The 28,000-nt window shown below is 39.6% G+C and overlaps 2 protein-coding genes across 2 annotated transcripts in view; both read right to left on the bottom strand.

Annotated features, from left to right (window-relative positions):
• Positions 1 to 5: 5 nt before the first annotated feature.
• On the bottom strand, positions 6 to 18,173 carry LOC137885457 (voltage-dependent calcium channel gamma-5 subunit). Its single transcript, XM_068727747.1, has 6 exons — positions 17,960 to 18,173; positions 8,771 to 9,011; positions 5,212 to 5,298; positions 3,721 to 3,861; positions 3,438 to 3,583; positions 6 to 2,716 (listed from the first exon to the last, which is right to left on the bottom strand). Exons 2-6 carry the CDS (start codon positions 8,964 to 8,966, stop codon positions 2,453 to 2,455), a joined length of 834 nt encoding a protein of 277 aa, XP_068583848.1. The 5' UTR covers positions 8,967 to 9,011; positions 17,960 to 18,173; the 3' UTR covers positions 6 to 2,452.
• Positions 18,174 to 22,908: 4,735 nt separating this feature from the next.
• prkcaa (protein kinase C, alpha, a) overlaps positions 22,909 to 28,000 on the bottom strand; it is a 130,853-nt gene continuing 125,761 nt past the window's right edge. Inside the window, exon 17 of the mRNA XM_068727332.1 lies at positions 22,909 to 27,857. Within this exon, the coding sequence (XP_068583433.1) occupies positions 27,693 to 27,857 (165 nt within the window). The 3' untranslated portion in view covers positions 22,909 to 27,692. The remainder of the gene's footprint in view (positions 27,858 to 28,000) is intronic.

Genomic DNA, 28,000 nt, shown 5'->3' with positions numbered 1-28,000 from the left:
CCCATTAACCTTTATTTCATTGAGTATACATTTTCCATTGCACATTTAACATCATGAAAATGACCGATTGTAAAAATACAAAGAAATTTACATTTCATGTTTGACAATACTTTAAATTTAAGGAAGTTTAACATTATGTAAAAGCTCACCTTCTCATTGTGATACAGGAGGCAAAGCAGCAGTTGCAGATTAATCTACCAAACAAAAAATACATATATTTTGTATATTTTATGTAATTCCGCCTGTAAAACAATGAATCTATATACACACACTGGTGATTTCATATTTACAGCGTTTAAAATAAACTACATGAAAGTGGTCTATATACCAAGACAGAGTGAGCGTAGCTCGGCACAGTCAGTGCGTATTAGTTCAGCTGTATGTCTGTTTGTTTGTGTGACTTACTGCAGGTGGAATACCATGATCCAGTGATGAAATGTTGCATTTCATTAAAAATATGTGGAGTTCACACCATGCAACATTAAATACTGACAATTATACTTTTAGTAATATATCAAACTAACATAAAAATATTGCACAAGACAAAATGCTGTGTATTATATTTACTCACTCGCGTAATGCAGCATGAAATGTATATATTCAAAACTTAACGTGAAGCCACTTAACCTGGATGCAACTTCTTCCTTGGCACACTAGGGATCGCAGTACATTTGTAAGACAAGCATCTTAGAACATTCCGTTATAAGGGGGTAAATTAGAAAAATATTCGTCTATAATACAGGTTAATATATCTCTGTAGGAGAGATATTTTACTATAAGCAAAACAAAATCTCATTTAGCAGTGTTTCCTATGGCTCCATATTAAAATAGTCTTTAAAACAATCTGTCTCCTTTACATTTTCCATCAAAACCATCACCACACAATTCCATATTCTCCCCTTTGTCCTTATGTCATATGTATAATATATGTTTTGTAACTCCAATCTGATCAACACATACAGTGCTGCCCCATGTTGGTTGAATATATTTTTTATCTTGAATTTATGAACTATGACTGTATACAGGAATCATAGGTTCTCTGAGGATATATACGGTTCACTTACATCTGTATTGTTTGAATTACAGATGTAATGTATTGTCTTTAAAAATGGGTTGTGAGAGCAAATAAAGCATTTTTTGATGTGTTTTGGCTGTTTCCATTACATTACAAGAATATACAATAATACACTCAAAGTTTATATATAACCATTAATATATTCAGATTGAGGCCTTTACAATGAATGTTTCTCATTTGCTTGGACTAGCAGCCTATAATACAAACCTTTCCTTTGGTGTCACTATTTACTGTAAACTGCTAAAACTCCACACCTAGTATTTCAACCACATATAATGTATGTAAATGAAAAAAAAAAAGCTTCTGTTACAGCTTTAAAAGTTTCAGAAAACACCGGTGACTCCTGATCACACTTAAGTATTTCTGGCTGTTGACTGAAAGTCAGTGTGATTTGCAAATTGTTTAAAAATCACACAACTCTCCCAGGCCATAACCCTATCGAAACAGTTTGTTTTTGAAATGATCTGCTTGAATGGTAGAAAGTCACATTCGTCATGTGTTTCATAAGCACTCGACAAGTCTGAAACAGCTGTGACGTGTCTGAGGACACAGTATAATGTGACAAAAAGACGTTTTCTGCATCAACTAAGGAGTGAAAACACAGATGTGAGTGTAAGTTGTGCACACAGAAACAGTGGGTGCACAAGCACAATTTGTAGTGTAAAGGAATTTTAACAATTTCATTTGAACCTCAATCAAAAACAAAAGTCTGCCCAATTTGTGCAGTGATCATATGGTCAAATTGAGGAAATGTTTTAAGATTTATCATTCTTAGCATATCGTCCCATCACCTAGGTGATCAGTTTCCGCTCTGCGGCTGAAAGCACATGCTGCAGTGTTTGGTTTTGAAACGTGCAGACTCTGCATCCATTGCACTAAGTTGCTTTCCAGTTCTAAATGCTGGTTTTCTGCAGTGTTGTGTTGTGTACGCCCGTCAAAAAGCTATCAGGACTGTGGTAAAACTACAAGCAAATAATGGACGGGCTCACTGCAGGTCGAGGCTGGTCAAGTTTACTCCTTTCAAATAACTTTGTGCTACTCTTGCTATTTCAGCAGGTTGATAGTCGCCCACCACTTAAAACTAGTGAAAAAGTACAACGTGGTTAAACCCTGTCCTCTCTCTCCCAAAACGAGACTGAGCAGAGAATAAAGTGAACTGGCCAACCCTCAACTAAAGTTTGGCTCCAAACAGAAGCAGAAAGTGTGAATAAAAAAATCTGCAGTAGGGAGGGTAGAGATAATCAGCTCATAGTCAAGACACTAGAAGGGAGCGATTCAAACTGGATAATATTAAATTATCTGACAATTTTACTCCAAAATCCAGATAGATAAGTATGACCCCTACGGTGCTAACACAACCACTCAAACACCTCTGCCTCAGCACGGTGAGGAGGACATTTGTTCATACTCTGGACACTTGAGGAGAGCAGGGTAGTTGGAGGAGTTCATCTGGAGGGAGGCCTCAGAGGAGATGGCGGAGGCACTGCGACCACGTCCGGCCCAGGCGTCTGGGTGGAGGTACTGGCCGGAGTAATCTGAGCAGTTGCTGAGGCGAGGCTGGTAGAAGCCCTGACGGGGCCGGTACATTTCCTCTGCTGTGTAGCGCTTCATGAACAAGTACACCGACATGACACCTGCAGTCTGGGGGGGGGGAGAGACAATTTATTCTCTAAAAAAACATTCTGTTCGGTCCCTTTAAACCAAACACATAACAGCATTTTCAACCATTAAAATGAATCATTGAATCAAATGACTTGCATAAACAAATTGCAGATTAGAGAATTGTGCACTTATTTGATGATAAATGATTTCCCCTTTAAACCATCAAACAAAGTCAACCCACTGAAGTGAACACCTGAATCATGGCTTAAGGTTAGGCTGGAGGTTAGAATCTGCTGCATCTGAGAGGATTTTTCTTGCTTTCTTCTTTTTCCTTTGCACATTCAATATTTTCAGTGTGATGTTGTATTAGGACTATTTCTCACAACACAACACATTATAGTTTTTCATATCAGAAGGGATTTGGCCAAATTGAGATGCTTAAAGATGCATTTCTCACTCAGAAGGCTGATTTCATTTTTCTTAAGCTACTAATCGAAGGATAACTCAGAGCATCTGTTGAATGCCTGAAGTGTTCTGTAAATCATGAACGCAACACATGAGAGATGTAAACTAGCAAAAGCAAATACATAAACATAATTATGTAAACATGAACTTTCACAAGCAACATGACAACATACAAAAAAAAATATGAAAGGCACCTTGACAGACACAGAAAATTCTTCTACCCTGGGACCTTTATTAGTGAAAATCCATCTCAGTGCATATTTTTTTTCATTCACACTATTTTTTGTGAAGTTACCTCAGTGAGCAGGAACGAGATGGCAGCAAAGGCAAATGACCAGCCGTACTGGTAGCTGAAGTAGGCCTCATTAGTTTTGGTTCTGTTCAACATTTCGTCATTAATGTTGGAGATGTACAACACCAGACCGACCACCAGAGAGAGACCTGAAGGAGGCAGAGACTATGTTTAATAAAAATCCTTTTGCACTTCATTTATTTCAGCACAAGTTCACCTTCTCACATGTAAATGTCTGTTCCTTTATTGATCTGGAGAGGTTGTGAGTAAAAGCCAAACCAAGTACCTGACAGGATGAAGAAAATTCCAGAAACAAAGGCCAGGATGGTGCGATGGGGTCGGATGTGCCCGATGTTACTGAGCACAAAACCAATGAACATGAAGAAGAGGCTGACCAGAGGGAAGGGCGTGGCAGAACGGATCATCTCTGGAAGAACACAAGGAATATAAGAAACAGTTTGTTTGGGAGTGAAACACTTATTCTGAATTTGTCCTGATGCAAACGTTTTGTTTTTTTTGTTCTTCTTTTTTGTGTGCAATGTCTTTGGGGACTTTGTGAAACTTTTAATGAAGGTTTTCTCTTCTGATGTTTTCCACTAAGGCTAGTCTTACTGGTGGAGGCAGCGTCTCATCGCTTCCTTATTCATATCAAGTTGAAGCTGGACCTCCCTACTGTGAGCAAATGGTACAGTACCTCCCAGAAGAGAAGATTCTTTCCAGACCCCCGTAGTGTTCTCCATTACACAAAATGTTACCCTTCCAGCTAAGTGGACCAGATGTTTAAGGCCATAACCTTAATGGAACTGTTTATTCAATTAGTTTGGTAAAGTTCTTGCCTATTTCAATGTACCTTAGATAACCAACACCACAAAAACTCTTTAAGGGAGTCTTCGGCACATCGGCACATTCAGAAAAAAGCATATAGTATGTTAACTTAATTGTACCAGATTGCCTGGAAGAAAAAAACACTTTACAGCAGTATTAACTTAAACCTTGTTTTTAGAAAGAATTAACTCCTATTATCACCGTCTGCCTAAATCCTAACTGTCTATATTTTCTCCACTTCAGGGTGTCTTCTTGTTCTGTTCTCACATGTACACATCCTCGCTCACGGCACTGCTTTCACATTCAAGTTCCTGTCACTTCTTCTGCCTTCCTCACCTCCACATCTTCACATCAATTCTCCTGTCTCCCACTTCTCTCTTTCTTATCTAAAACAGTACTTAAACCACAAAATCATTTGCATATTAAATTATTATCAAAAGTGTGTTTATTCATTGCATCTCAGAAGTTTGGAAGTGTTGAAATTTGACTCTTACTGCTAGTTTATCTTTGTCTTAATATGTCTTACTTCTTTGACATTAAAGACTATCCTTGGACTGCAGCTTGAAGTCAAGAGGGACAAGGACGTAGGTTTGCATACGGCCGGTATGGACTGTGTATTTTGGGAGAACTGTATTGACCCAACAGGAGATTTTATTGGTGACGGCAGATCATTTTGCGGAATTTCTTCCATAGTGTTATATTGAACACTTTTGTCTGCAGTACACCTTTGAGCCACATGAGGGGGCCTGAATGTTCATCTTGTTCTGATAATTGTAATCTACTTCTAACATTGAATCGCTAAAGTATTCAATATTTATAGGTAACAACACGTTGAATACAACCCTTCTTACGCCGCTCTAGGTCACAGCGAAACTTTTCGAACTATACACTGAGGGCCTGAACAGTTTTGTAGCATTGTCCATATATCAGTGGAGTGTGAGCAGAGACTTACTCAGGACACTGACGGTGGACTCAGATGTCAGCTGGAGGTTAGTGGGCATCACATACTCTATGGTAAAACACCGGCCTTTCTCCTCCCCTGGAACAAAGGACAGGGAAAGAAATATTCATCTTGAGCGCTCAACACGACTGAATGAACTGTTGATTCATCCACTGTGACACAGTCAAACACAGAAACACAGCACAGTATGCCAGCACAATACAGATACGTCTTTCGGCCTTTTTTGTATGATGATAATACCTATCTTGGCGAAAAGTTATGACTGTAAATCATAAGATTTATTTTCATGTGCAGGAATGAGTAAACTTTGTGCGATGGCTGTGTTATGATTGCAGCTTGTTTCCTCTGTGAAACTGTTGAATGCCACTTACATGTTGTTGTTTTTAAACTCATAGCAATTTGCAATCGAACGTGGAATCAAGAGCTGGTTTCATACTATCACAATTTCTGTGTCTCGAGGAACACCCAGCATTAGATTTTAGCACCTTACCCTTCATCACTTTGACAAATATAATACAAAGTCTCGCACCACACAACACTGACACACATATGCACACTCTTGCAACTGATGTGTTTCTCACCACTTTTTTAACCCCACACACTATGAGGTGTTGGATTAAGTGAGATTTTGTGGTTTAGCATATAATTACCTTTCATAATGCATGTTATGTGTTTATCATGCATAATAGAACGATGCATGATGAGGGTTTGGGTCGGGTAAGGACAAAATAGAAGTATATACGTTACACTAATCTTACTTAAACTATTAAGCATTATGGTGTCGCATCGATTACAGTGCATACAAATAATGAATACTGGTACATAGTTATTGATAGAGACTATAAAGAGCAAAACATGTAGTAAGTTAGAGGATCTAGAAGATCTGTCATTCGTGTATTCAAACTGTTGTTGTTGTTTGTGAACATGCTTATTCATCATTAGGTAAAGCTTTTTCTGTGTGTGTGTGTGTGTGTGTGTGTGTGTGTGTGTGTGTGTGTGTGTGTGTGTGTGTGTGTGTGTGTGTGCTACACAACTTCATCAGAAACCTGGAATTTAAATCAATAGATGCTCCTAATGCAACATGACCAACATGACCAACATGAGGACTGAGGACTGAGAGTGAAAATAAAACAGGAAGGGCAAGAACCATCAGGGAGTGTGTAACAGACACTGTAGGTAAAGGGTAGGCAGGCAGTCATGAGCCTGTCACCCATCTCTCCCCATCTCTTGCCTTTATTTCGTTTTTGGCATTTAGTCAGCATCTAATGTGAATGAATGGAAAATATCCTCACAGTACAAACCAGCCTATAATAAGCATAATGGAAGGTGTCTATGGTTCCCCTCGCCTGGGTTATTAAAACATCACTTAAAGGTGCGGATGGCTTGCATATTAACAGTCACGCTTGTCAAGCTTTCTGTTGTAGCCTGACGGTAAAGCTGCGTTGTTGTTTTTTTTATTGTTATTATTTATTTACCTCTAAATAATGACAACTGTAGTTCCCGTGACTCCAGTAACACTGCTATTCCAAACTTGCAATGAAAAACATTTACAGTGAAATAGTTGGAAAAACATTAAGATTTATGCAAATGCAATTTCAATACAGCTGTCAGGCAGCTACTGCAAAGCTAGACTTACTGTGTAATTGTATGAGGGGGAAACTATGCTTTCAAGGGTGATATGCTAAAAATAAAATAAACAAGCTGAACTTATTTACTCATTACCATGGTTACTCTTCCTGCTACCAGTCTACAATACATAAGCAGCCCAGTGCCCTATATTGAACAGGATTTACATCACTCGCAGTGATGGACAGAAAGTGCTGGCTGTAGAGATCCTCTACATGAACCGCGAACAGCCAACAAACACCCAATGAACTCAACATCAATATCAACCACAACACCATGCAACCTCATTCAAATTCTCCTGCATAACGACATACTAGAATAGTGTGCAGTAATTGTTTCTGGGTCTAATCAAAACAGTTACGCGGGCAATAAGGTCACTCAATTGCCCCTAAAACACACACACACACACACACACACACACACACACACACACACACACACACACTGGACCATTAGTTCATTTATACTGCAGCACTGGCCTACTACATGGCACAAAAACACCTAATTACAACTGGATTGCATACATTGTTTTGCCTGACTGAAATGCAAGAGTAAATGGAATAATATTACAGGGTAAAATATGTAAGAGGAATATTTGCAAAACAAAAGCTTTCTCCATTTTCTAGGTCCAGCTTTCTAAAAGGCCCAAACAGAATTGAGTGTAATAAATGAGAGCAGACAACATCTACAGCACACATCCAACAAGAGTAAGACAGCATATTGATTTAGTTAACTGTTGCTATAACCAGCTTAAGAGCAAAAGTTGATACCTGGTTTTCTCTGGGGCAACACTAAGAAGATAATAAAATCGAACAGTTAATGTTTTTATTCCAATCAAGACCTTCAAGCATGCCTTTGTGATGCTGCGAGCTGGAGATGAACAACGTTCTAAAAGGCCAAAAGATGTTGAAGCGCGCACTGTGGAAATACATTAGCTTCTCTAACTCTACGCTTTTCATGTTAAGTGCTATGGTGGAATAGAGATGCAGGTCAAAAAGAAGGAAAAAGAAAATCCAGTCAATCCAAGGTGCCTTTGGTACTACGGAATAGAAGTCAGCCACCGGGTTAACCACGAAGAAAGACATCTATCAAAATCTTCTCAACCTGAATAAAAATACTTTCCACTTTCAGAGATGCCCCCAGAATGCAGAATGAGAATATGAAAGGAAATGCACCGGTCCTATCGCAGCACAGAGGTTAAGCCAAAGTTAAAATATTCATGCTCAAGTGTTCAAACAGTAAGCAAAGGCTAGTCTTCTATACTCGCCGCCATCTAGAGGTTGACGAATAGGAGAGAAACAGGGCAGAAACACAGGTGACAGTGCGTGTGCGAGACAAATTATATTGAAAACTTGACGTTGAGTCCCAGATTCACCAAAGCTTTATGTAGGACAGAACTGACATGGTTAATGATTTGTTAATCTAAGCTACATGTGCACATTAATATCTTTCCGTATTTTCTTTAGAAAAGGTGGTGCTGCCGCATTACCATAAATATTGCATGCAATGTTTTCATGCAGAATGCCAGGCTAATCAGCAATCATGTCATCCAGAAGTTTGTTTGTTTGAGCCAGATGTTCCTTTGCACACATTTCTCTTGCACATCTCAGCTATTCACTGAGATGTGCAAACTAACCTTGCACAGGACCCTGTGGGAATCTTTACCTTCATTTTATACTTTACTTTGATGGAATTCTCTGTTTGGAACTTAATAGTCAGGTTGATTGTGGTGCTTACTTCATGGATAACTAAACAGAAATCCTATGCTAAAGATCAGTATTTACCACTGATTATAATCAAATGACTCACTATCCAAATGGTCATACATCTCTGTCTCAGAGCAGAATCTGACTGAAATGAGATACACCTGGTTTACTTTGACTTGAAAACATTTAATCATGTTTCAGACTTAATACCAACTCACCAGCCAAGAAGCAAACCCTCCAGAGGCCAGAGTGGAGGGACATGCGTACCTCGGTGCTCTGGTTGAGAGGAAGGATGACGCCCTCCTCCAGGTAGAGCCAGTAGTCGGTGCTTACGGCGATCCCCAACAGGCCCAGGGCGCAAACAGCGAACACGCTGCTCAGCAAAGTCAGCGCCTTCCTGCCACATAGGCTCATACCACGGCCTCAACAGCAGGGGGGTGCCGCCGGCAGAAAGGGGAGCTGGGTGAGCGGAAAGAAAGAAAAGCATCCTAACCAAGTTCTCCAAAACAGAGGGCAGCAAGTTATCATAAAACAGAACATTGAAAAACATTTCAGAAAAATAGAACAATGATTTACGTTTTTATTTTTGAGTGCATGGCTTGTACATGGTGTCCCCTAAAAGAAAGGCAAAAAGAAAAATATAGACTAGACTCACACTTTTCTTTACAACACTGTAATCTAAAAAAAAGCTCCACGATATGATCAATGCATGACCGTGTGATAATAGTTCCGGGGCGGTATGTGGGTTGCTGGATGGAAGGTTATTGTTTGATCTTAATTCAAGTTACAATGGAGATCTGCCACAGCTGACTCTAGTCAGAGATGAGTTGGAAATGAAAGGAAAGTAGTAATTGGGAATGTGCTAATAAATATCCTTAACAAAAGGACTTTATTCCTCTTCGCTGAGAAAGAAATCTGGGAACGATCCCCTCTCCTCCAAATCTCTCATTAGAATTTGAATAACCACATTGTGCAGGGCCAAAGACTTAGTGGGGCATGTCTGGAAAAATATTATGTAAAGTTTTTCATTTGACTGCCCTCATGCTGCCTGCAGCCAAAAAATTTGCACCAATAATGTTCAAAAGAGAATTGTAAGCCTGCTTTTTCTACACGTTCTGCTATAATCACACAACTCCTATCTCACATGAATCCACTTCCGCTCTGGTACATCTAGTGATGCAGAAGCAGCAGTGCAGATGGTGTACAGTATGTGTCAGCATATGAATGTGTGCGCTCGTCACACAAAGCGATGGATCTGTTCGTATGCTAGCTGATGCCAACATTTGCCGGAAGCTGGAGTGCTGGGGAGCTTGGCATAGGATATGTGTCGAAAGGAATTGATTTTACATAATGAGTTCTCAGTGGGCTGCCATATTGAGCACCCACTGGGAGACTGGAAAGATGGAGTGAATGTGTCAAGTTGTCATAAGATTCATGGATTTTTTTATTTTTTTTCTCTCCAAAGATCGACGTCTTGTATCACGACTGGATGTAAAGCCTCAGTAGAAAGAAGTGGGGAGATCTCCACACATCTGCCAGCTTGCAGTGCAGAACCAGTGTATGATGGTTTCATTCTGGGCCACACCAGGCAAATATATCTCTTTATAAAATCTATGGGATGACATAGAAAAAAAGACAAACGAGTCATCTAATTTTATCTGTATGGCTAAATTGTGTTGAATGTATATATTCTGTGCAGGCTCCAGACCTCATTCCTCTAATGAATGTAAAGCCAGTTGCCCTACTTCTTAGATACAAAGGGAAATAAATCCAAGAAGACTATTGTTGCAAGTCCAACACACACCATTAATAAGATTTGTATGCTCTTCACATGCACACAGCCTGTTATATCTGTTCAGTTATTTATTTTTTATCTTGAATCCATTTCTCTTCTTTCATTTTGTCCCTGTTTGGTAAAACCCTTGTTTCAGAAGTTCAAATTAAAACATTGGAAAACGTTTTCTTTCTTAACCTGTGGAGCTATGACTTAGTTTATCCTGGATGTGCATATGTATATAGGCGCCATCACACATGTTTTAAGATATTATTACTCATCTTATTAAGAGGCATATTTAACCTCTTTCATTAAATTTAAATTACGATATGAGAGTTTGACAATAGCCTTGATCCAGAACATGCTTGATTTATGACTACGGTCATACAACCGACAGAAATTAAATAAATAAAAAGTGTAAAATAAAAAAAAATAAAATCTATTTTTAGCTATAAATAAGTGTATTTTTCCTGTCTCTTCAGACTGGACTGATGGTGATTGTAAGCAGTTGGGATGCATGTATAAGCAATCAGAGTTCACTTAAGCACAAAGGACCAGCATTAATGACAAAGCACCATCATTTAACCTCAGCTATTTCTGACCGGGGTGCAATCACTTCCCATTCATTTGCAATGTGCATGCCTCTATTTTCAGTCATTTAGCATCGAGCTACATCTCGAGGACAAGAGGCACGATTCTGGTCATCATTAATATTTATGTAACATTACAACTATTTTAATCTGAATTTAAAATTTACATTGCAGCTGCTATTCTGTGACCTATAGATCAAACAAATGCTACCAAAGGGTTTGAACAAAGATTTTATTACATGGTTAAAGCCAGAATGGGTCAAGACAGCTTGACCCCTTATATATATATATATATATATATATATATATATATATATATATATATATATATATATATATATATATATATATATACATACATATATATATAAATATAATTATACCAAAACGATGGCATGGAGTATCCATGGCACTCACAGGTTAAGGAAACTATGATGGCCAATTCCAACAATAAGGCTTAAGAATTAACAAACCCTGATTTTCAATTGACACCAAATAAAGTTAGAGAAAGAATTGATGCATGACCAAACAAAAAGCCAAACATTTAAACACAAAAACAGCAGTAAAGTGTTAAAGTGATGCTACTGACAGATATTTTACTCCCTATCGTGGAAAGATGTGATCATTTTTGGACATTTCTTCAGTGTTAGTAAGAATAAGTTGCATAAAATAAGACATCTATGGCTATGACGCCAATAAACAAAGTGTAATTTACTTTAATGGTAAACTGTAAATGCATTGATAGGTAGCATCTTTCAGCCCATTTCTGTGTAGAGTATTTCCCAAAATATTTTCCAGCTTTTTTCAATGCTGTTGACAACTGAATGTGAAAAATAAGAAAAGTCCACTCTGTAGTGCCAGGTGTGTCTGGGGCAGGGCTTCAGACTGACTTTTTTCACCGTCCAGAGGTGTATCAAACTGTTGAGGAAAGAAACATTTCTTTTTGCTAGCCCTGTACAAAAAAAGTCAAATTAAACTAAAAAAGAATTGCTGTTTCACTTTAATTACGCCTGGCCAACGGGACTTCATCCTTACTCGTCATTATTTGCTGCTTGGGGACAGAAGTCTTTTGCCGAGTATCTTGATGCAGAGGTTTTGTGCTTATTGTTGTGTAATGGTGGTGAAAAACACTCAGAAAGGACATCATGGTTTAGCTACACTTGTAATGTAAGCTAAGGACGTAACGTTGTGTGTCTCAGTGGAGTAGCGTCACACATGACAACTTTTGGTTTCACACAGTGGACTTCTCACTCTTAATACTATGTCCATTGCTCTGAGCCTCTAAAATGACACTGATGGGTTGACATTGGAGTTAGTTGAAAGCCTGCGCCAAGCGCCAATATTTGGCATCCTGGGAGTGAGACCAGACAAAAAATAAAATAAAACTAATTCTTACTTTTTACAAAGTTAAACACAAAAGGGGCATGTGTGCACCCGCAGTTTCATGATGAGAACCACACACACACACACACACACACACACACACGCATGCGTTCATGAATACTAATAATTCTGCTCATTCTTCTGAGTAAGATGACTAAAGGATTATAAATAGTGACTGATCTTGGTTAAAAAAAAAGGGGTTATTATTATTGACAAATGTTTCTCATTAAATGTTCAAAGACACTGCGACCAACAAAAAAGCCTTGTAGTCCCTCTCTGCCTGCAAAGGGATAGACAAAACAGCCTCTCTCCTGCATAGACATCAGCAATTCCTTTTAAGCCGTTTGAATCCGCAACGAGACTAGAGGCCCCTCCTCCCTAAACATGGTGATTCATTAAGCAGAAGCTTTGTTACGGTCACCCTCAGATGTGTTCCTCTTGTGCAAAAACAAAAACTACCTCAATCAAAAAATCAAAACTACAAAACTATCATCACACGTTATTACAGAAGATTTAGAATATCCAAATGTGTAAAAACATCTTTCAAAATGATTTGTCTAAAAGGATAGTTTACATTGTCATCCATTATGAAGAGATGCTGAACAAAGCCACTAGGGGGCTGGAGGCCACGCTGGCATCAAGTAGGGCAGAGGCACACCACTGCTCGAGTAAAGTAGAGCATTCCTCTTCTATCTACTTTGTTTACGTAGACCTAACCCCCTGTCATCCTGGATTTAAACAGCTCACTTCCAAAAATACCACGGGTTCTGAGTACAACAGAAAAAGAGGAGCACAGATGTCTCCAGCCCTTTTCAACTGTTGTAGAGCAGTCTAGTATGATGGAACACAGATCTCCAGGGCGCATCACATCTGTAATCGGCAGAAAGAAGACAGGAACACAGCTGACCTGTAACGTTACATTATGTTTTAGATTGCATTTTTTTTTTTTAGGGAAAAATGAATATAGAATATAAAGGCTTGTAAAATGTAATCAATGGCCTAAGAAAACACGTAAATTAGGCAACATGATTTAACCACATTTTCTGATATAAGACACAGGAGCAGTCTTTAAAGATATACTTACTATATCACACAGCAATGCTACGTACAATTCTGAATACAGTGACCTTCCTTTGTCACTGATGGTAGAGCGACTGCAAAGATAAACTATTTATCAGAAACCGGTGGGACAACAGATTTAATAGAGGAATATTTTTTTACCTCGCCTATGTTCGGCTTAATACAATTTGTTTTATTACTGTTTAAAGATGCAAAGTGTAATCTCTTGCCACACGCTCCAAACAAATAGAGGGCAGGGGGCAGCATTTCACCTATCTTGTGTTTACTGTGCCACTAGCCGCGGGCTGTACTTTCGGTATACGTTGTGGTGTTTTGCTCATGGGATTAAATCCAAAGTGGCAGAAACAACTTATTTTGGTTTCGTCCTCCCCGCCACCAGAAGACTACTTTGCTGGGCGGAGAGCAGTTGGCAGCTCTGCTCCTGGCAAAGTACATGATGGACAAGCCCTCGGTGCAGCTTTACTTCTTCGTCCTCTCGTTGTCGGTATGAGGGCAGACTGGCCGCTACAGTGACTCATCATCTCCTCTCCAGGTACAAGTGGTATTACAGGAAAGGATGATGCGAGGCTAGCTAGTAAGCATGTTTGCGTGATGTTGTGTGTGTGGTGTACGGTCACTGCCATTCCATCTGCACTGAGATTAACTTCACCAGCCTAGCCGTATGGTAGGTGAAAGAAACTTGAATCATCATCACACAGAGAGCATTTCAATGGGCCTCTGTTGTCTTCACTTAAGGGAACTTGAGTATTACAGTGTGTCAGTGTCTTAACAGTACAAACAAAGAGTGATGTGTTTGTTTTTTTGACTGTTCAAAGAATCTTCCAGTGTTAAAAGCAGAGCTAGAATAAAATAAATGACGGGTTACAATTATAACTTCCAAAGCAACAGTAACTAATCCAGATGTGACTTTTTACAACTATTTCATACAACGATCATTCTTACAAAAGTATCACCTGTTTTGCTATTCTACCCTAAATGCCACACAGAAGACAGAAGGACAACTTTTGCCTTAACGATTGAGCAAAGCTACAATGGTATATGTTTTGTTTTAAAGGACTCTTTCAATCTGAACATAGTAGCCATTATTGTTTTATCTGGTTATCTGTGATTTTAAAAATGTTTTCCTGTATGCTCTCACATATGAGCCATTCTATTTGAGCTGTGCTGGCCCCTAAAAAGGGAGCTAACAAGCTAGAGTGATTTCTCAGAGGTCTAATTTTGGAGCTGCATCAGCCCTCCCTTGAAGTCATGCCTACCAAAAATGAGAAAACACAAATCTCTGCTGTAGGCCAGACGACTTACAACGCATCATCTGGCGGACAGTGGAGAGCGAGGTGGTGGTGGAGGTGGTGGTGGTGGTGGTGGTGGTGGTGGTGGTGGTGGTGTGAGCTGTCGAGACAGAGGATGAAGTGTAAATTTGTGTGTCATATTCTCAGCTCTTCTCCACGGTGAAATCACAAGATTGAGGGCACAAAATCAGTCAACTTGCTGTTAAACGTTGCAACACATTTGCGTATTAACAGTTGACACAGCTGACCCCATGTAGAAAGTGTTCTCTTCCCTCGCCTGCAAGACACTAGAGCAGACTGCATTAAAATGCACTACATCTGTAATGCCAGATGATCTTAATATGATGGGGCAGCTCTGGTTATAGCGCACGCCTTTCATGCTGTTCTAAAGGCAGTTCCCTTATGTGTTTTAGCAAATGGTTTCCGCTTTGAGCTGTCATCCCCAGCTTGTTGTCTGTGTTTTAATATCTTCTGATAATCTTTGTTTGCTTTACCAAAACTTTGTGTACATAATGGACAATTACTGATTGACACGTAGACATATTTGTAACAAAGATGACAGACGGGTGTATTTAATCTAATAAAACACGAGTTAGCGGCACAGTAGTGATCTCTAAAAGGGTCGACACACTCTGGCACAAAAAAAAAAAAATGTGACCCACAGCACTCATATCTATTTTTCCATATTTGTTTTGAGAACAAGTCTCCCATTTATAAGCGCTCGACTTGGTCTTGTCGCCAGGCAACACTATACAGAGAGGCCTCCGAAATTAGTCGAGCATGAATGGACTGATGAGCGAGTCCCAAAACAAGGCGTCCTATTTCGTAGTGCGTTTTACATGCTTTTACAGAGGAAAACAACAGAGACAAAAAAACAACACAGAAGATTATAGAACAAAATAAATGAAGGACATATTACACGCAGTCATGCAGGCACACAAACACAAAACAAAGATGTTTAAATGTAACTGAAATATATCTATTTTGTATGCCATTCTGCTATAAATCATTTGTCTACATTCAGAATAAACTGAAATTCCTGTAAGACTCCCAGAGTACCGGGGTCTGTGTGCAGTCACAGTGCTTTATATGCCCAATCTAAATTCAAACTAAAAAGTGGATCACTGTCACACTTTCAAATTGAGCAACTCCCTCAGCTGTGATCACCAGAGAGCACTGTGATTACTTTCTGAGGATATTCCCATCAGGATGTTGAGTCTGGGTGATCACTGAAACCAGCGAGGCACAGCCAAGAGAGTGGGCTGAGGCTACAGGCAACGCTTTGTTTCCTGTGCTTACATTTTGTTTTATTGTTCAGCATGCTTCATATACACCATGAGAACAGTGAGTGAGGTTACTAGAGGGTTAAGAAAGGAAAACAAAACAGAACCCACTACTAATATTGCTAGGACATCCTCCTTTGTAATGAATATTCTCCTCACATCTTTATGACATGAACCCAAACAAAAACAGGAATTTACAGATCTACCAACAAAACCCAATAATGATTTTTTACTTCTCATATTGGCATTAAGTGGTATCAAACAAGTGGTTTGTCATAGGTGGCTAATTACCTATCCATAACACCAACTGTTACCTAACTGTTACCTAACGGCCCTATAGTTAGCACTATAATGCAGTGTATGCATAGTGTGTAATAATAGTCCAATGGAGTACACTGAGCATGTTTTCAACATAGAATTTGCATCAGACATTTCCCTTAACGATGACCTGTGTTTTCTAGTCAGCAGGATTGAAGGATGGGTAAACTGTAAACGGTGGTGTTGCTGGGTTAACGAGGCGCAAGGGTGGCGGAAAAAAATGGAGGAAGACGGCATTATTATAATGACAGCACCAGTGGACACACGAAGACTTGTATGAAGTGGATCAAGTCAGCAGTTCAGCTTTTGACAACACAGATACGATTCTGCATGAAGATGAAAGCAATGCCTGCAACAACGGTCAAGTGCAACATAACAAAACCAAAACAGCAAGGTTTACATGTGGGTCAACAGACTTTCATTTGAATCAAAAACTAAAGTTTTTACAACAAAACACACTTTTTCAAGATTTAATTGAAACCACATGCAATGTTTACGCAAGCGGCGTTTCTCCATCTTTAAGTCAAAGTCTGAACTCCTACAATATAAAGTCCAGATATCATGAACAACCTATTAGCCTAAATCAATGTCTCACTGCAACAAGTCAACAGCTCTCATGTGGAGAGGGTGAGAGTTGCCAGCATGTATTGAACTGTGAAACCATTATTGTTCTGCAATCGCGGAACAATAATCCCGTGCAGCACACACTATCTCTGTCTAAACGAATAGTACAACAGTATGTGTTTGGCTGGCTGACACACTGAGGAGTGGATGTCAGCCAAGCAGGCCTGAGGGCTCCCCATTTGTTGAGCACTGTTTACCTCCAGAGGACATTGTATAACTACCATAGTGATGCAGTGGTCAAAAGGAAAGAAAGAACTTCCAGGCACTGATGTGATTACAGGGCATGCAGTCTCCTAAATAATCAAACAAGCAAATCCATATATACGGATTATAAATAGCACAATAAATGTAGGTGACTATCTTCCCGCATCTAAGTGTTTACGTCCTTTTGTCACTAGTTGTGGATAATTGTAGTAATCAGGCATCTGTGAAGTAGTGAGCGCGAGCCCTTTGTTACGCCTGCCGTTTAATCTTTGGCTCGAGCTCAAATCGCTGTCCGCGGTGCTGAAGCGCTCATTAGCTGAACAGTGAGTCAATAATGAACGCAGTCCATTGAGCGTGTTTTTACACAGGAATGCAGTGGGAGCAAACTCACTTAAAGCCCGTTTAGACACCTCTCTATTAGCGCTGGAATAGCCAACGTAAATTGAAGCATTTTCATTTGTATTAGACTACATGTGGGAATTTAATTCCCAGCAGCTCTATTTTACTCCTCTTTCCGTTCGCTCTCATCTTAAAAATGAGTATTTGTGTCACAAGACTTTTTCTTTCTTCATACTAAAGAGCATTATATCTCGAATAGCATATCCCGTGTGTTTACTACGAGTGAACTCCACTCTTCACATAGAAATGTGGGTAAAGTAAATGAATGCAAGTTAATAAAAGCTTCAACTTCTGATCAAGAGTGCAAAGGAAATGTCTATTTTTTACTATTTAAGTATGCAAACCAGCATGAAAAACAAACAAACAACGCATTCCGTGGTTTGTGAGAAACTACAACAGCGCGTTTCTCTGCACAAAATGTCGACTAGGACGAAAACGCACTTAAGAAAAAAACATGCATTACCTTCACGAAGAAGACTTGTCTTGTCGAGGAAAGCACCGTTCTCCCTCTTCCTTTGGTCTTTCTCCTCTTGTTTCTCTCCGGTCAGTCAGTCCGTGTCGTCTCGGGTTTGGCGCGCGCGATAAGCCTGTGTGTGGCGGACGGGACTCGTGGCTGCGTAGCTCGCGCACCACTACTATCCAAGGCAATACTAACAGCGTAGCACGTGGCTCCCAACTCCAACTCTCTTGAGGTGTGCGGGGGGACAGTGGTGAGATGCTGCGTGCGCGTGATGTGGTAATACTAGTTTGAATGAGGTCATGGTTGCAACCAAATACAACCCTGAAGGCGCCAGGTTGGCTGCAGATGTTGGATCTAGGAAGCGTGTGTGTTGAAAATCAAACACTGCCTGTTTAAGGTGGCACGGACCTTTAGAATTTGACCTCCTGCCTAAATTCTTACCGTTTCTGAAATGCACAACATATATTGTATGTGTCAAAACTGCGCACAGGAAAAGTAAGGTGCTTGAGCTTACATGTCATTACAATGCAGTCTGACCATGACTTGACATGAATGTCACTGAGCGTCCCCTCATAGTGCATGCTGGCTATGAACAAGGTTTTAATCACAAGCCAGGCTGTTAGGGTGAGCAACTTCATCCCTGTTGATCAGGATGGGAGCCAGCACTACATGCCAGGAACTTGGTTTAGAGCTCTGCTTTTTTTTCTTGATATCAATATACTGTACATAGAACAAATGGCATCAATTGTCCCACAATAACTAAATAAACTCACTGACATAAAGGAGCCATTTCTAGCTCACAGACCAAAATAAAGTCAAATGTTTAAACAATAACTTAAAATACTTCCTGGTTAAAACTGCATTGCTAATAGCAAGGGTAAAATTAAGCATACAACCAAAGCTATTAAGAATGTTAGTAACATCAGTCTTTTCACTGAGGCGTTAAGATGTACAATAACTCTACAACATCCTATTTAAGCTGCAGTTCATTCTACTCTGGCTGGTAAGAAACGAAATACAAAAAGAAACCCCATTGCTTCCTCACCCACCTACGGTCCAACTTGGTACAGTCCACATTACCAACACCTGGTGGAGCATGAGGCGTTCATGTGCCCCCTACATGAGACAACCATCCTCAACCTGATAAATCAAAGCCATCACGAAACAATACAAGAAATACTTGAATTAACTAAGCAAATGTTTAAATCAACTAAAGTGGATGCTCTGTTTAAATGACAACATGTGACATAACCCCAAAACAAAATGAAGGAGCTTTTCAGCTGACTGGTGAAGGAGTGAGTGGAGCTCCCTCACAGCTCTCAAACATCACTTTTCTGCGCAACATTCTATTTTAATACCACAACGTGTAAGCCAGCCTTCAATTGCTATAGTAACACAGCAAAGATGGCTGTGTTTACTTCTAAAACAAATTGGGCTGCAGTAGGAAGACACAGAATAATGAGTGTTAACTCTGGTGAGAAGCCTTTTTGGCGGTCTTTGTATTTCATTTCCTTACATTCTTCCCTTATGTTTCTGCCCCCTTGAATTGGCTTCCCCATTGAGACACAAACTGTGGTTTCATTTGGATTTTGCATGCTGTGCCTTCAAAAATCGAAGGGAATAGTCTGCCAAAGAAAAGTAGCGTTCAACAGAATCATTCAGTGGCTTTGGTTCCCTCTTTTGTATTGCCACTTCTTAACCAAATGTATGTAACATCTGGTTCACACTTCATGTGGAAACAGATGTGTTTAGTCGCTCACGTGTTTCCACATGAGGTCAGGAACCCTCTGTAATTGCACAAAACATTGCCTGGACAAAAAAATCTATTTAATAAACAAAGCAACATTTCTGTTAAATGTGACAGTTTCATGATTTGGTCACAGATTGAAAGAGAGCCTGAGCTGCAGTCAGACTAAATTCCGCACAAACCATATGGACAGTCATTCAGTCATTTAGGAGCATCTGGTGGATCCAATGCGCGTGAGAACTGTTTGACTAACCACCACATTCTGTCCCCGAAAGATCAGGAGCGAATGAAGAGGCTGTCGTCAACATGGCTCTGACTTGGCTTTCCACATAACCTCTCATTGACCTCACAGGAAGGCAACCGGGACCGTTCTCATAACAATTTGCATCAACTCACCTCTCTGAAAAAAACAGAGTCTCAAACATTTCATCATTTTATACTGCTTCAGCAAACATATTCTCTCTTCTGCTTTTTTACAGTGCTTTGACAATCAAACATCAAGGCGAAGCGAGAGGAAGGCTTTAAAAATTAAACTCCATAATTTGGTATTGTTCTATGTACAGAACCAAGCATGTCTCCTAGTTTGCTGTCACTGAACTTTCAAATCTTAGAGAGAGAGAGAGAGAGAGAGAGAGAGAGAGAGAGAGAGAGAGAGAGAGGAGAGAGAGAGAGAGAGAGAGAGAGAGAGAGAGAGAGAGAGAGAGAGAGAGAGAGAGAGAGAGAGAATTATGCAATTTAAGAGCAAACAAATCCTTTTGTAAATCAGGGTCTGTTGTCTACAAGAATGAGGACTCAATTTCAACACAATTTTGATTACAAGCAGACTCAGACTATAATTTTTTTGTTTTTCTTTCACATAAAACATAAATCATTCATACAGCTTGTGTACAACACCATGGCTTATAGTCATTATTCACACAGATGCCGTGTATCAGACTGTAACGGTGATGCATCTGTTTTACTTAAGGCCAGAAAATCTCTCACATCAAGACAATATGGTTGTATATGACTTCGCTCTTGCAATTCTTAGAACAGCCGAAGAAACGCTGAACATGTGTGTTCATGCATGTGTGTGTATTTGTCTGTTTGTGTAATAAGAGGCTCGAATGAGAGAAACCAGTGGCCTGAAACATATAAGGGGTTAAACAAACGCTTGCACACCAGCTGGTTCCACAGCCAACACACTGCAGGACTTCCTCTACTCACATGGCAGCTATGCATTGCCTGAAACACGTCAAAGAATAAACACGTGTTTGTTTGTTTTTTGCAGTCATTTTGTACAGTATGTGTCTGCATTGCAGCAACATTATAAGGAGAGATGAAATCCAGGTTTAAATCTAATTTATAAAGTTGTTTCAATTAAATACAATTGGACTGACAGAAACTTTTTCTGATGCATATTTTCTTCTTTAAAGGGCCAGTGTGTCGTATTTGGTGGCGTCTAGTGTGGAGGTTGCATATTGCAACCAACTAAAACTTCAGAAAAGTTTCATATTTGATTTGGCATATGTTTTACGCCGGATGCCTTACCTTGATTGACAGGTCGCTGCCACGTCGTTGTTTGGTCTGGGAGTTGTCTGTGTTATCGTCTTGCGACTTCAAACCTCTCTTGGTAACTTTTTTTGGTCGCCTAAAATTGTCTTATTCAGTGTTCGGTTGTACTTAGCTCCACCCTCTCGTGTCACGTCTGGTTGGCAACAAAATGTTGAAATCAAGACTTCAAAACAGCAGTCCACAAACCAATATGTGACTAAGACGACTTCTTATATATAGTTTATAGTGCTGAACGTCCAGCAGAGCGGTCTGCCGATAGATCCCCCTAAATGCTACTGTTCCTTTAAGTCAAGTGTGCATGGGCTCTCAGGGTTATTTGACTTTTAAGACAAGAAGAGCGAGGAGTGAAAACTTTCTGAAACAGCCATGATACACCAGAATCTGTTGTAAAACCTTACAAACATCTTCTAATCACTCTAAGCCACCATTTAGTACATTGGCTATACCTGGCAGCAATAGGCATCAATTATGGGCTCTTGTTTGAGAAAACATCAGTAAAATGAAAGCTAGTGGCTGGAGTTTTGTGACTAGCAAGATAGAGGAGGGTCCAACATGGAGGAGAGGTCGAGGTAGTTAGAAATTAGTGGCAAACCTTTTAGTGATCAACGCAATAATGGGGAACAGCGGTAAGAACTGGAAAATGTTTCTCGTTTTCTTTGAGCATTATGGTTTATCTTTTCCTAACTGAGCATATGCCCCTTTTTATCCCTGTTATGTAAATATTGTACTTTGGAAAAAGAAGCAACACGATGCTGCTTATGAGAAAAATGAACAACAGATGTTACATTATAATCTATTCCTATTGGGAAGCACTGCATCGTCACGGCTGCAGATTGTGCTTCATGAAAATACCAATCTGTTTGCTTGTATGTTGTGGTAGGTATTTAGTGAGGTGACAATTGGGCTAAGCTCCTAAAAACTCAGTATAGCCATTAAATGGGCTCCACATAAATCCTCCTCTTGCTTAAAAGGAAAGCCGCAGGTGTGCTCACAGCCTAATTTAGGGGAAATCTAGAAGCAATTTCTCCGTGTCAGTCAGGCGACTGGGCTGCCGTGCTCCTTCTTGTTGTGTAGTGAGTGCTACACTATTGTCTTCCATCGCTAACACCGCTCTACCTTCACCAGGACTCAAGCTCCGCTAACGAAGGAGCCTGGAACACGCACGGAATCGAGCGAGAACCCCCACACAAACTCACACCTCTGCATATGTATAGCGAAACACACTCTCACATGCCCCCATACACATAGATCCAAGATCATAATGATGCCGAGAAACACCCACACCTATGAAAGCTGAACTGGACGTACTGGTATGAGTAAAACTCACAATCGTGTCTACGACTGAAGATAGTGCAACACAATACCAAGCCAAGGGAGGCTCTCTTTGTTTTTGTGTTTGTGTGTGACAAAAAAAGATCTATGCATTTAATTAATAGCAATGTTTCTACTACAGCAATGGTTGATTTACTGTATAATACATTTTCTATTGAATATTACATGCACCTCTCCTGGTTGAGTGGAAATCCACAATCAATGCAATAAACTGTAGAACAGGAAAGCCACAAGATACAGTATGTTTGAACATAACAGCATTTGCTGATTCATTTTAAAGTCACAAATGGCAACACAAAAAAACACTCCTTTGCAGAAGAATATTTCTCATTTTCCTTTTTTTTATTTGCATTATCATACATTAGGTACAAATGACACAATCAATTACAAGGTAAGTAGCTCAGACTCATTTTAAAGGTTTCAGGCCGACAGGGGGAGAAAACAAACATACACCATTTGCAAAATACAATATATTCTTTCTTTTACAGTCTATGAAGGTATCTACTGTAAGTCATTTATGTACAAGGACAGGGATGCTGAGATAATAAAGGAACACGACAGGAGAGTTAGAGACCATGTTGCTGTATGGGTTGAGGGATAAGGCATTCCCGCACATCATTGATCCTGTGCTCTGTACGGCCAAAAAGATGGCACTTCACCTCAACTCTCTCATTTCACAGCAAACAGGACAAAGCGGAGCATAATGACCAGCTACAAAGAAGAAAGACGTTACACAAGATTCATCTTAAGCAATCGGGAACCTAAAAGGAGAATTGTAAGAAATGCCAATTGAAAAAAATAAAAATAAAAATCATACCAGACCTCTCTCTTAAAACCTTCAAAAGTCACTTCATTATCTTCTGGCCATCCTAATCAATTAAATTAATAACAAAAAGGTGAGGACATCAAAAAGAATGTAAACAAAGTAAAACACCAAATACATTTGGCCAACTCCTTTCTTATGGTGCATTTGGGGAACGACCAGAGAGGAGGGAAGGGTGGAATTCATGCCAACTGTGTTGAGGGAATAGCGCAAAAAAAATAAAAAATAAACTGCTTTCCTGACCTGATGGGATTTAAAGGGTGAGAGGAGGAGCGCACTGTCGATAAGATGATGGATTGACTTGGCCCAGGCACTGAGGAATAGAGGAACAGGTGGAGTGAACGTGGGCGCACAAGAGAAGGAGGGGCGGTTCAATACGATGACAAGCCACGATCATCTATCCTGTCGTTCATTCAACTCAATCCAATCAATCACCTTTTCATTGTTCCTTCACTCCCCGCAGACCATCCTTTGACATTGTGGATACATATATTCAATAGCTCACTACGTCAGTCATTAATAGGCACAGGGAGGTAAAGGTAAAGCACGCAGACATAGGATCAGTCAAGTTGTAGTTGTATGGCAGTAAAGGTTATTGGCGTCAGTCAACAAAATGTGCTTGAATTTCAGTTTTACAGACCAGATGATGGACAATTTGTTTGAACAAAGCGTGCAAAGATTTTTTTCATTATTTACTTTTATTCACATTCATTCATTTGCGAAGATATGCTGAAACACTAACATGGCTGAAGTAAAAACTGAACTAGGCTAGTTTGACAGGGGATTCAAAATCCAGTAAGGGGAGTAAAGGTATGGCGTAAACATTGAGTAGAGACTTTAGACCAGAACAAGGACGATGAAGATTACGAAGAAGATGTACAGTAAATCTGTTCAAGTTGGGAAAGGCACACAAGGGGAGAGATTTTTTTTCATGCTCACACTGACTGTGGCTTTTTTGAAAACATTAAGTTTGGAAAGCAAGTACTCAGAGATTCTATTAAAGGGATAGATCTATTCCATCGGCACATACAGAGGTGCAAGATAGGCTCGGGCGAGGGCAAGACTGTTTGATGAGTAAACTCCCAGTACGTACAAGGAATATTTCCCCCTCACTTCTGTGAAATCCACTGTGGTGTTTAATCAAATGCTCCACAAGTTGCAATGTTTTTCAGACACAATTCTGCCCAAGGCTAGAGAGGCAGGAGAATCTAGTACCGTGCATGATGAGTCGTTTATCAAACTGACTGGAATTGTAAAGCGTACTGACACAATGTGCACTGGTATACTCATGGCAGCATGCTATATGTTATGTGGCCAACAGAGTGTACAGTAGGTGTGGCTTCAGGCAGGTCTCAGCCTGCACAGGGAGAAGCTGCCACAAAGAAGAAGTCATCCATGTGACTACAGCTAGTGCAACGCTGCTATTGTCGGGTTCTGGCGATCTCCAGGTTTGGCACATGCAAAAGGTTATATATATATATATATATACTATAGGAAACACGGTAGGAGAGAACGACTCTTAGAAACACATGGAGAGAAAAAATGTACAAACATTTCAAAAGTTCCTGTCTGTGTCAGTCAGACAGGAGTTTTCTAACGTGATATATCATTTAAAACATTCCTGAATTTCTGAGCAGAAGCTAGAGAAATAAAACCAACAACACTGACTGCGACAACAAACAGCAAAAGCAAACAACCTAAAAGAGAAACTAACATTTTACAACGTGACAACGACAGCAACATGAAGATTATAACATAAACCACATTCATGAGACACTAAAGAGCGAGTGGTCCCACTGGTCTAGCAACGAGCAGTCACAACCCAACCACTGATCTGGATTCAGTGTTCCACATCGCCCTAAAAAATGAAAAGGAACCAGGGACCATAATGTACATATATCAAGCTTCTACAGAAAAGACCACTAGTCAGCACTACGTCTCAGGAAAGTCTTTTGAAAAGTAGCTTTAGTATTAATATCTATTGAGATTAATAAACTGTAATAAACGTCTACTCTATGTTCTTTAGCAATCTGTATTCTTTTGGCAAAATCACTGTTGTTCCCCACACATAGAGTACTAATCTGCCTGAGCATTAGGACTTTGGTGTTTCATTACTGTTGCAAGACTGCGTCATTGAAACTTGACTTATGATTTGTAGTTAGACAATCTTGCAATCGCCTCTTAAAGAGTGGAGCTGGTCAGAGATCAGCACTCTGAAGTTACAGGACTGCGCTTTGTGTTGGCCACATTAAATGTAGCCAATCGAGAGCTACGCTTACAGTGACAGTCCACCTTAAATAGATCTTCTGAGAATCAAACATTCTGCTTCCAGAGGCTTGACTTTTATACTTTGTAGCATGCAGCCTTTAGCCGAACACGTGCATGAATGACGCCTACCAACAGCATGCAGATACAGAGGGGCGGTCAACAGCCAGACACACATCCAATCAACACACAATTTGCAGTCAAAATGATTGAATATGAATAAAGAACATAAAAGTGTTGATAAATCTGCCAAAACAAGTAGAACAGATACGTTTCACAACTTGCTAAATCTGAACTCTATTAAAGACATCCAGCTGTTACAAAGTTGATCTGTACTGGGTTACTTTCTTAGTCGTTTCATTTTTCTTTACGCATACAAATATTGGTTTGTATAATTAATGTAATAAAAGCACATTCAGGTGTTGGTATAAAAACTGTAACTTGCTATACTCTTTTTAAATAACTTATGATTATTTACAAAGGAGTTATGTACTGATAGTAGACACAATAAAATATTTATCTGATCTAATGGAAAAATATGTATGAGATCACCAAAAAGGAGGGGAGTTAAAACTAATCTATTTTTAAAGACATTGAAAGAAATCAAAACAGAACAAATGATTTGTACTAATGATGATTGTGCTGACACACTCCTAATGAAGGATGAGTTTGTTCTCAGGACAACAAAGCATTGTCAGAAGAAATGCTCCTATCGATTTGCAACTTCTGTATCTAAGAAAACTAATAAATGTGTTTCATCTTCACATGATACTGTATGCAGTATAACATTGGATGGTTAATACACTAGTATATCATGCTATATTCTACAAAAAAAAAAAAAAAAAAAAAGTTTATCAAAATGTCTTTACTGCTTCTGTTGAGACATGTATGACTAATTGTATTCATGGACATAGCATGGGACAGTGACAGTGGTTAAAACATGACAAACTGTAAACATTTTAGCTTTTAGATTTTTTTCTTTTCTCCTAACTTAGATATAAGAATGTTCTGCCACTGCCCACATACTAAAATGATTACTGTGTGTTCACATAGTGTCCACAAAATTATTGACAAGGGAAGTATACAATCTGCAGCTTAAGTAAGGGCTAGAAAATAGGTGTGTGAATTGTTACTTTTAGAAGCAGGTAGAGTGATAACAGTTATGCTAAGAAGCTAAGAATTGGAACCATCCCTGACACACTTTCATACCTACGCGTCTCACATATTAGCATTTTTACAGGCTGCATATCATCTAATTAACTGTTTTCTTAGTTGATTTGCTACTGGCTAGAATCAAATTGTACTAAAATAGAATTTTATACCGTCACCATGAAATCAAAGGGGAAAAAAACTGTAAACATGATGCAGGAAACATTGATTCACAAGGTGCTGTTTCAACGCCTGCACCACCTGTCCTTCATATTTGGCTATAGTGTCTACACTGCTTTATGCCAGTGTTTTTCAGGTCATTACATAACATCTGCATTGTGATAATTATGGAAACAAACTGTGACTCACCAATTGGAGATCTGTAGATCATAATTTGTATCCATTTGTAAGCATGAAACCCTTTCCCAGAATCAGTTAATCCATGCCTTAAATGGTATTGTAGCTGAATGCCCCTTTAATATTATCTTGCTTGTATCATATATAGGCATAGATTAATTTATTCTCTAAATTTCATCATAGGGTGGCGTAGATAAATAAAGCTCGACACCCTTCTGTCTGAGCGCCTTCACTCGTGGTAAACCTTCGACACAAATGGCAGCGGTAAAGGAAGGACATCCTGCTCATCATTACACTAAAGAAAACTGTTATAATCTATATACTCTATAATGACAACTATATTGTACAGAGCAAATATGCATGCCCTAGAATGCTGCTTACAAATAAAACCAATACATAAAGGTTCATAGCGGGCCTAGATCAAGTTGTGGTCAGATGTCAGGTTGGCGGTTGCTTTAAATGGGTGGCAGTGAGCAGGGAGGTTCTTCGGGGAGGTTTCCCCATCCTTCTCATAGGCTGTTACTGAGCACCGGGTTTACAAACTGTGGGTTGATGAAAGAGAACCCTGCGAACTCGGCCTGGTCGATGTTGGCGATAACCAGCTCATCTGGCGGTGTGAGCTGCGGCTGAGTGCGCGTGAAGAACTTGTCAAAGTTCTCTGCTCCTTTGCCGCACTGTAGAAAAGAGAGACAGACGGAGGAAAAGTTCAGACATAAGGTATGTAAAACATGAAGAGTGCAAGCTGGCCGACAAGACACAACAGGAGGAGCGCTCATGGCAATTCTGTAAAGACAAAAGACATTCAGCAGAATTAGTT

Source organism: Cebidichthys violaceus, unplaced genomic scaffold (assembly GCF_023349555.1).
Source record: "Cebidichthys violaceus isolate CVI_PGR_0920_01 unplaced genomic scaffold, fCebVio1.0.p SCAF_4, whole genome shotgun sequence".
Classification (NCBI taxonomy): domain Eukaryota; kingdom Metazoa; phylum Chordata; class Actinopteri; order Perciformes; family Stichaeidae; genus Cebidichthys; species Cebidichthys violaceus.
The sequence above is the reverse complement of the archived record's forward strand: the minus strand, read 5'-3'. Positions and strand labels throughout refer to the sequence as shown.

Excerpts from the sequence above, each read along its gene's own strand:
- LOC137885457 (XM_068727747.1), bottom strand. The coding sequence starts at position 8,966 with ATGAGCCTATGTGGCAGGAAGGCGCTGACTTTGCTGAGCAGCGTGTTC. Across the intron at positions 3,862-5,211 it reads GTCCACCGTCAGTGTCCTGA|AGATGATCCGTTCTGCCACG; the intron begins GTAAGTCTCTGC and ends GTGTTCTTCCAG. Across the intron at positions 3,584-3,720 it reads AATTTTCTTCATCCTGTCAG|GTCTCTCTCTGGTGGTCGGT; the intron begins GTACTTGGTTTG and ends TGCCTCCTTCAG.